This window comes from Eucalyptus grandis, chromosome 5 (assembly GCF_016545825.1).
Source record: "Eucalyptus grandis isolate ANBG69807.140 chromosome 5, ASM1654582v1, whole genome shotgun sequence".
In the NCBI taxonomy this organism is placed as follows: domain Eukaryota; kingdom Viridiplantae; phylum Streptophyta; class Magnoliopsida; order Myrtales; family Myrtaceae; genus Eucalyptus; species Eucalyptus grandis.
In genome coordinates this window covers 33,030,052-33,039,914 of record NC_052616.1, presented here as the reverse complement: position 1 = coordinate 33,039,914, position 9,863 = coordinate 33,030,052, and the positions used below count along the sequence as shown (strand labels likewise).

At 39.2% G+C, this 9,863-nt stretch overlaps 1 protein-coding gene across 3 annotated transcripts; it reads left to right on the top strand.

The window, feature by feature from the left end:
* LOC104444811 (pterin-4-alpha-carbinolamine dehydratase 2, mitochondrial) lies at positions 1-4,272 on the top strand. 3 transcript variants are annotated; one of them, XM_010058564.3, is made up of 7 exons: positions 1-103; positions 185-231; positions 2,337-2,434; positions 2,965-3,050; positions 3,130-3,253; positions 3,362-3,430; positions 4,021-4,272. In XM_010058564.3, the coding sequence occupies exons 1-7, from the start codon at positions 62-64 to the stop codon at positions 4,107-4,109; spliced, it is 555 nt and encodes a 184-aa protein (XP_010056866.2). In that variant the 5' UTR covers positions 1-61; the 3' UTR covers positions 4,110-4,272. The 3 variants fall into 3 exon arrangements, with proteins under 3 accessions (XP_010056866.2, XP_039170022.1, XP_010056867.2); XM_039314088.1 differs by having other exon boundaries at positions 47-231; XM_010058565.3 differs by lacking the exons at positions 1-103; positions 185-231 and adding an exon at positions 246-1,817.
* Positions 4,273-9,863: the final 5,591 nt, after the last annotated feature.

The window sequence follows — 9,863 nt, the reverse complement described above, 5'->3', positions numbered from 1 at the left end:
CGCACTGTTTAAAGCCCCGCGGCCACGAGACCGGAACCGATTCGGTGCGTCTCCTCGTGTCATGTCGCGGATGATCCACGCTCTCTCCAAACCTCAAGCTCAGGTGCATCTTCTTCTCGCGTCCTTCCTCCCTCATCCTTTCTTCTCATTCTTCCTTCGTTTCGTGCCTTCGTTTCTTCGCCAGGTGAGGCTGGTGTCACTGTTCCAGCGGCTGCGAGCTGGTCATGGATGGTGGGTTTTCCTTCTCCGGTGCCTTGTTTACTGTGATTCCTTGGCTCTCTCTTGGAGTTGCAATCGAACGTCGTGGGTTGTTCTTTCTTGTGCTCGTCCGCGTTTTGTGTTTTTTTGGCTCGTGGGTTTTGATGATGTCTTTATGCTGAGAATTGGGTTGATGAGAGCTCGTGCGTTGTGTTTCATTCGTGGATTGATTTTGGAGGCTAGGCTGGAAAGGGCATTCGCTTTTCACCGAATTTTGAACTGTGTTTGATTGTTGTATTTCTGCCACTGAAGTTTGCTCCGGTATCGGATTACTAGTAGAAGATTGCTTGTTTTCTTGGGGGGCAGGGAGAGAAGCAGCTATTTGTACTTGGTGCATAGTGTCTTCAATCTGATAATGGGTCCTTGTCAAACTCACATGTTCTTCCTTATAAGTTGTCTGCGAACCAGTCTCGAGTCTAGACTAGAGTTAGATTCGTCGCATTATTTACTCTCTTCGCTTGGAGATGGGAGGGAGCTTGCATGCATATGCATGTGGATAGGAATGTAAATCAGAGTGACTATATTTGTGCATTTGGCTGTGTTCCCGCAAACGCATGTACTTGTGCTGGTTTGTGTTGGTGCGCGTGGAGAGCAAGCCCCCAGGCATTTCATTGTGTACTGTCAGTCTCGTGATGGTTCCCTCTAAGATGGAGTCTCTCCCATGGATTCTTTTTGGATGGAGGGAGATGTGAGTTAGCTTCCCTTCTTTTTCTTTTTTCTTTTTTTTCCCTCAATTCTGCAGCTAGAGATTTGTTTCGTTGGTTAGGTGTGGAGAACTACTGCTCCAATATGATTGATTACAAGGGAAGGTATCAATTAGTTCTAACAGGGAATGGCTAGGGTGCCTCATTGTTTTGGTAACCCAGAAGCTTATAATTTATAGCCATTACACTTTTTATTTATCACCAATTCATTTCCATGCCCATGGTCAATTTGGGAATGAGATTGACAAATCCTCTACCATTATATGTCCAAAAGAGAGTGCCAAATCAGTTCCCATAGCTGTCCCATCCCAAAGCAGAGCATTAAGAGGTGATTAATCAAACGAGGCTGTATTTCTTTCCAAAAAAACAGGTATTCCTCTGCAGATGTCAGCTTGTAAAATAGCATTCAGGGAACTCTGGCTGGACTGCTTCCTCCATAAGTGGTATTGGGCAGCCTATTCCTAGTGGAAATTCTGGTTTTCCAGGTCATTTTTATGGAAAGCTCACACTCCAAATAAAGAAGAATGTAAAGCATAAGATGTCTGGTGGTCAAGAACCATCTGACCTTTTGTTGCCCTCTGCAATCTGGTTTCTATACAAGTTCAAAATTTTTTATTAAGATTTCCTATTTTCCATTTTTGCACCATCAGCACAGAGGATGACTTTTTTTTTTTTTTTTTTTTTTTTTGGGGGGGTCACAAATTGTGTTTTGATGTTTAAAAAGCAGCATCTGTGCTTTCTCAAACTGTGGCAACTTTGAATGTTGGTGGCATGAAACTCGCTGAATGATGCTTGTATGATAGCGTGGGTGAGATGGTGTCAATTTTTTTGGTCAGAACTTCGTATTTGCGGCAGGTAGATTGACTTCCGACAAAATGCTTTTCTTGCATGTTTATTCTGTTATAGCAGTTGAATAACCTGTCAATTATTTTTTCTCCTAAAACCTAAAATAAGACTATCCATTTCTTTGTCAGAATTCCTAGCATCTCTATGTTACCATGAACGAAAGCTGCGAGTAAGTTGGCTTAAAATCCTCAATGATTATGTCACATGAAAGCTTCCATCAGTTGGTTACTCATTTTGTTGAGTTTGAGAGTGTTGTGACTTATAATTAATGCTTAGAATTAGCATTTACCTGTGTTTCAGTTGCCAAGGCACAAAGATGTCATAAATTTTCCTAGTAACAATTTATAAAACGTCATTTCTCTGGAGCTTCATCCTATATTTCCTTGAGACAAAGGGTTGTGGCTTGGCTGAATGACCATTTTGCCTTTTTCCTCCTCTGTCAGTTTGGAGTGGGTGTGATTTTGAACTATTTCTTCATACCACTTGGGGAAGTGATATTTTTGAATGAATAGACGTACTTATTTACAGCACAATCACTCAAGTAAACCAGATATTCCAGAATCATGTGGCACTATCGTCAAGTAGGAAGTTGCAGGGTGGATTTAGAACTTTTTCTACTAGTGAAGGTGTGTGCATAAGCTTCATACTTCAATTGCTTTGCATTCTAGTTCTTTACAGTACTTATCTTCTTCTAGAGAGAGAGAGAGAGAGAGAGAGAGAGAGAGAGAGAGAGAAGCTTCTAGCTTCTAGTAAGCTACTGTTTGTATTGGACTATCGGGATGATATAAGATGACTTTTTAAAACAGTTGTTTTCATATACCATTTACATCGAGCAATTTCAAGTTATCGATTGAGGGGCTGTATCTTTTAATCAGAAACTGGATATTACTTTCATGTATATTGAATAGTCTCTTGCATCTGGTGTAGTATGTGATGAAGTATTAGTGCCAAAAAGCTACAATGCAAAATTTTAAAGGGAAGAGTTCCCCTAATTTGTGCCAGCTAGAGGAAAAGTGAAGCACTACAATTAGCACTGAATTGAGCACCATCTAAAAAGTTGCTTGCAATTATAAATGCCTCACTTCTATCTGTTATAATCTCTATACGATAGTTTATACAGTTTCTTCTTCTCTAAGATATTGTGATCTTTGCATAGATTTTTCGGCAAAAAAGTGTGTACCATGCAACGCAAAGGACTTGAGGCCCATGACTGAAGAAACTGCCAATGAACTAATTTCTAAGGTTTTTTTTTCGTGTGTTTTTTTTCTGTTTCAGTATTGTTGCCCCAAGGAATCCTCTTAGTAGTTGATTCTGTCGATAGGTACCTGATTGGAACCTGGTGAATGAAAGTGGTGTTCTGAAGCTGAATCGTTCTTGGAAAGTGAAGAGTTTCCTTAAAGGACTGGAATTGTTCAGGCTTGTAGCTGAAGTTGCAGAATCAGAAGGTCTCTGATGTTGACTAAATGATAATGAGTTTATTCTTTTATTATTTAGTGTTGCTGTGGAGTAGACAATATTATTGACATGTGAGTAACTTTGATGTATTAATGCAGGTCATCATCCTGATCTGCATCTTGTTGGATGGAATAATGTTACTATTGAAATATGGACGCATGCAGTTGGTGAGTACTTGCTCTTGTTTCTATTTTTTCCCCTCCCCCTCTTTTGCTCTCTCTGTGCTTTCCATGTTGATGTACTGGCATTAGTTGAGTTGTTGACAATGGCGTGAACAACAGTAACCAAAAGACTCTTCTCTTTTTGTTAGAGCTGCATTATTAACCTCGTCAGTGAAGGAAAATGTTGCTTTTATCTTGCTTGGTTCCTTAAGATTTTTGTGAGTGTGATACTACATTCTTGTGCTGAATTCATTTGTGTGAAATTTGTCGTTCTATTAATGGTGAACTTTTATTTCCCCTCTTTAAACTTGATGATAATTCTTCATTTTGGTATGAAAGGGAAAATAATTGACAATCAATATGTTGCCTGATTTGTACAGTTAGTATAAACCAAAAGTTGAATTTTATTTCCATTGTCAGATCTTCTCAAGAAAGTTTAATCATTTTGAGATACATGAAATGCCTTCCTATCTTTCATTAATCTTGTCTGCTGAAATACCCAAGGCATACCTTAAGTTGCCTTTCTGAAAATTTGGGTTTCTGCCATTTTTCTGCCTAGTTTTGCATGCATGAAATTGTGCTTGTGTTTTTACCAGGTGGATTGACAGAAAATGACTTCATACTCGCTGCTAAGATCAATGGACTGCCCCTGCAAGATCTGTTGAGGAGGAAAGCCAAGAACTGATATGCTCTAAGATAGTCCCTTGGTACTGTGGTACTGATATTTTCCTCTACACATAATGTTTTGTCATTGAGAGTCCTCGGTACTATTGTGTCTGAAGGTTTGTTGATGATATTTTGTGGAAAATTTAACTTATTATAAAAAGGATACACTTTGGGGAGCTCAATGGTAACCTCAACCCATGCATATATGGCTCTTGCATGCTTGTAACATCAAATTGAAAGTAGCATGCTAATACTTGAGACAACTGAATTAGCAGTATGATGAGACTGATGTGTGACGAGCAGACTGACATTCTTGTTGCATGTGAGAGCTCGGACTAGATTTTTAAGCTGTATGTGTGAGGTGCTGTCTGACCTTTATGAGGCTGTTGGCAATGAGCTTAAGCTCCAATTAGCTGTATGGAGAAAGTTTAGTTTCAGGGTAGATGCAGTTTCATGTTTACTTGAATCCACTTATTAGCGACAGAATCGAGTGTTGTCTCTTTTCGACATGAGTGGAGGCTTTGCAATCCATTCTTATTTGTAATGTTCTATATTTAGATTGTCTCTAGGGATTAGGATGCTCATGAATCTAAGGTTTTGATAGTTGATGATTATCGAGGAAAATGCCTAACAAAAATTTTCTGCAATTGTCAAAGGCTTGCAAACTCAATAACTATCCTTGAATTATCCAAAAGGATTTTTATTTTCATAAATGTAGTCAATCTGCATAAATTCTCCTACAGGATGGTAATTCCTAATGCGATTTGTCATACATGATTTCCAGGTTTGAATACTTAAGTATTCATGAATTTTCTAGATATGCCTTGCATATGATGTAGGGCCTAAACGTTTTCATTTTCGGCAAAATAAATGGAGATATATGCCTGCAAGTGATGTGGGGCCTAAGTGATTTTAGTTTTTGCTAAATAAATAAAGCCTAAGTATCAAACCTGGACAATAGGTACGACAAATTGAACTATAGCTGAGGATTAAGAGGGAACAAATCAACAATGCCTTGTCGCTGAGGAACTGCTGTCTGGGCTATCAAATTCGGGAACAGCCGGGCAACATGGGGGCTTGAGACAATATGTTGGGCAACATAGGGGCTTCAGACGATGTGTTGCGAGCATTTAGCAAAGATACCTTTACTTGGAGAGATTAATAAGAAAGAGTCCAAGTCTGAGTTTGTTAACTTTTTCAATTGGGTCAACTTTCATTCAAAAGCTTAAATCAATGAGTCATGGATTAACTAGAATACATGAATCATTCTATATTATACCAATTCTTCGAAAAGTTTAAATTAATAAGTTATGAGCCTATTATAATGCATTAACCGTTTTACATTATATACCAATTCTCCAATATGGAGTTTCTTTCTAATATAACTTACACACATCTTAACAAGATAGACCCACGACAACGGTGACATGAACGATGCAGCATGTATCTTCTGGTTGAACATGTATCCCGCAGTAGCGTGCTCCCTCCTTTTCTCGACGCTCTCTTTTTATGCGATAACCCCGTGAGTGCGTGTGTCCCCGCCTTTTTATTCTGCAAAAGGCTTCCTCAGTTCATGCCCTAAAACTCGCGGATTTTTAGCCCTCTCTTCCAGAAAAATCGTGATCTCCGTCCCCCTGTAATTGGGCGAAATATGTGGGATATATCGATTCAATTCCGGTAAAACTTGCTTTGCTAAAGTGGCTGAAATTAAACCACTAGGATTCGTCCAGTGGCCATCCTTCCAACATGTAAGGGGGATGTGAGGGGTTCAAATCCTCACATTCTCAGGGGATGGGATGGGGACGTGTAAGTTTCAGGAGTGGGTTCCGACTCCCACGGAGTGAGTGTAAAGTAGGAATAGAGTAGGACTGATAAAAAAAAAAAAATGGATGGTGCTTTTTTTTCAAGTGGTTCTTATAAAAGTGGAACTGGGAACCGAATCATCTCTCCTTTGAACCTAGAGCCATGCTCACTCCTATCTATGATGGTTGATAGAGGTTGTCACATGGCCCTAACTAGAGGCCGACAAAGGGCCTGACTAGCCTTTGGTGAAGGCAAGGAGGAGGGGCCTCTAGATTGGTGGTAGCTGTGGGCATCTTGTTGTTGTTGCCATAATGGTCTCCTTTGTGTCTATCCAGGATTAGTATTCTGCTTTGATGTTTAGAGAACTAAACCCTCGCCCAACCCTTGTCGGGCCTCTAGTATTGGCGAGGGACCTTGCTTAGGTGAGGTTGGCCCTTGCTGGATTTGGTAAGGGGTGGCCTTGCCCAACCCTCACTAGCCCTCACGAAAGGCTAGCGAGGGGCTGATGATGTGAACATCGAGCCATATCGAGGAGGAGGTGCTAGGGACCCATTGTCTATTCCTACTAGTTCGATTACTTGAGCGCAGACCAAGCAATTGAGGCAAGTTGTTGGCGTCATGGTTCGTGATCTTCGGCATGGAGATGACCTTGGATCAAATTTTGAAGAATCTTGTAAATATTAGCATAATTTTTGGCGTGGAGATGACCTTAGATCGAATCTTGAAGAATCTTGGAAATCTTGGCGCAATTTGATTATCTAGTCACCAAATATTTGACCAAGTTAATATATATTCTTGTTTAGGTATATTCTAGAATATCACGCATTAGATTTATAGGGTTGGTTTTAGAGTTTGTGTGGCGGCTAGAATAGGAAAGACTAGCTGAATTTCTTTGGGGGATTGTTTTTTTTTTTTTTTAAGGAAAAAATTGAGAGATTCTTTTCTATTGTTCTTTTGAGGCCTTGACATTATCAAGGTTCCCTTGTAATGGTTGATTCGACTTATTGAGTGAGATAGCAAATTCTTTCGCTCGTGGCATCTATAACGTTGGTTGGTTGACACGTGTTCGTCAACAGGTCGCGTTCATACTGAGGTTGCCAATCACAAGTTGAATTGGAGGTCGAGGTTTGCAATTCACACCATTTGGGCTTTTGTAGAATGATCTTTCCGCAACAATTCACGTTAACTAGCCTTTCTTGTGACCGACAAGGGCTAGGGCCATCTTGAAGGTTGGCGACTTGAAGGGAAATAAGGACAAAAGAAAAGAATTAAAAGAGAAAAGAAAGAAAGGTTAATAAAAAAGCTCAAAAAAAAATATTTAAATTAAATAAAAAGTTCATGTTGGAGCTAGCCGTGCCATGTAGAATGACTGGCATTCATGTTAACAATTTCCTGCCTAAATTAGCCCAATAAATGGAATTGGTACCAATACGACAAGGTTCAAGATTAAGTTGGTCCAATTAAAAATTTTAGAACTAAATTAGTATAAATACAACAGATTTATGACTTCTTTTGGTAATTTTCCCTTTTAACATGATGATGATGATGATGATGTGTGATTTGGTTCCTGCCTAAATTGGCCCAATGAATTGAATTTGTACTAATATAATAAGGTTCAAGACTAAATTGATCAAATTAAAAGTTTTAAGACCGAATTAGTACTAATATAATATGTTTATGATTTCTTTTGGTACTTTTCTCATTTAACATGATGACGATATGCGATTTAGTGATCAGCTATTGACTCTATTGCTTGGATGTATTTACAATTTTGTTCTTGTAGGATGAGCACATGTTTACATCCGCCAATCATGCTCTGACGATATACCTTGATTTCTGGATTTTGGTTTGTTTTACAATTATATGAGCTTGCTTTGTTTGATGATTTTCAGGATTTTCTATAAATCCTTTCATGTATCATTTTGGCAATGAATGAAAATTTCCTTTGATTTGAAAATAAAAAAGAAAAAGAAAAAGTTGAAGGTGATAAATGGTGGGGACCAAGAGCAAGCTTAATCTATTATCCAAATGTGCTCCTAATACGAACATCCCTTGATTAAAAAACTGATATGACTCAACATGACTTGATTGTATGATTTCTGGATTCATTTAATTCAATTGAACTTATTATTGTAATTAATGAAAGGGCGAAAAGCGGGCCATCATTGATGACGCCTACAAGCTAGATTGCCAAGTAAGATCTTTTAGCTGTCCAACTCATTCTTTAGGTGCAATCACTAGACAAATAAGCTTGCCAACTAAGGACTTTAGGCAAGACACTTGGAAAAATTAGAATGGACCATTTGGCTTGGTAATGATGGCGCCGAGTAGTATAAATAGGACTTCTCCTCATTATTCGCCTTGCCATCCATTTTCTCATTCCTCTTCCTCTTGGATGCCCTCTCCTCCTCATGCCTCTCTCTCTCTCTCTCTCTCAGCCTTGCTCGCCCACCGCCTCACAAGATGGCCCTCTCTTGGTAAAGCCACCTATAATTTATCGAGGTTTATCGAAGGTAAGTAGAATTCATAACCCTTGGCTAGGGTGATATGCTACGTCATCAAGCTTTAGTTGTGTACCTACTCATGAGTAGTTGTTTTTATGTTGCGGGTCCATTTTGTATGGTTTGTTCATGTGTGGGTTAAGATGGAAGATAATAAACTAACTTGTATGACACATAATATGTGATCATTAAATGAAAGAATAAGACCATTATCACATAGCGTTGGTGGCGATGCCTCATTCGTGAGAACGGGATGCCCTAATGGAGTTTGGATGCCTTAAGTGAGTTAGCCTCGGGATACCTTGGTTGAGCCGGGATGCCTGGTTGAGCCAGAATACCTAGCTTGAAACTTGATGCCTTGGTTGAGCTAGGATGCCTTGATTGAGGCATGATGTATATTAATGAACATTTTATGTATGCCGGTATGTTTATTACTACTTAACTCGATGTGTTCATAAATAACCCGAAGGTAAGTATGCATGGAAGTTACACCGAAGGGATACATATGTATGGTCGAGGTGAAGCGGTAATATTACTATCGATTTGCCATTGATATTGTAAATATCAATGGCATGGGAAGTTACAATCTCGTTATTTTTCAGAATTGTAGGCATGGGAAGTTACAATCTCGTTAGAGGAGCTAAGGTTTACCTCGGTTTTCTGAACATAGAAGATGTAGTGGTTGTAAATATAATGGCTCGTAATGGAATGACTTATAAATGTAATTGATGTAATTATGTGTTCATAAGTGGTTGTTCTTTTGGTTGTTTGTTGTTGTCTTGGGTTGTATGTATGCTTCCGCATGTTCTTAAATCAAATATTAAAAAGAAACAGGACGGTGATGTGCCTAAGACGTCGTGAAAATAACCCTTGTTGCTCGTAACCCTAGGAATGGAGTTGGGGTTGTGACATATGTAACTCCATATAGTCCTACAAGACATTCATTTTTATTCATCATCCCAAGAGTACTATGTTTCTACTATACTATTATAGTGCTCTGTTGCAAAATATTAATATTTATTCAATAGATTTGTATAGATCACCTCTTGACAGATGCTTCAGAAGTTACTTCTTTATTCTACCAAAGAAGTAATGGATTTGCATAAATCACCTCTCGGCGTGCGGTGGGCGTGCGGGTGGTGGGCGTGTCGCGGGCTGGGGGTATGGGCTGGTAGCGGAGTCTCGATTACGTGTTGGAGGTTAGAGGTGTTATTAGGCCTTGATTGCCTAGAGTTTACATCCAATCTTCAGTTTCTTTTTGTTTTGCAATAGATGGAAGGAGACGACAAGAACCCCGGTGTTTCAAGTTGCGTGCGATAGAGATAATCAAAAGAGGCAAACCTACAAGTTTCTTGACCACTTAAGTTGTTATTGCTTGCAATTCCTCATTGTCTTTGAGCTTGTTGCTGACCGTTTTTTCAAATAGTTTGAAAGCTTCATCGTCCTCTAAACCTTTAAGATGAAATGTT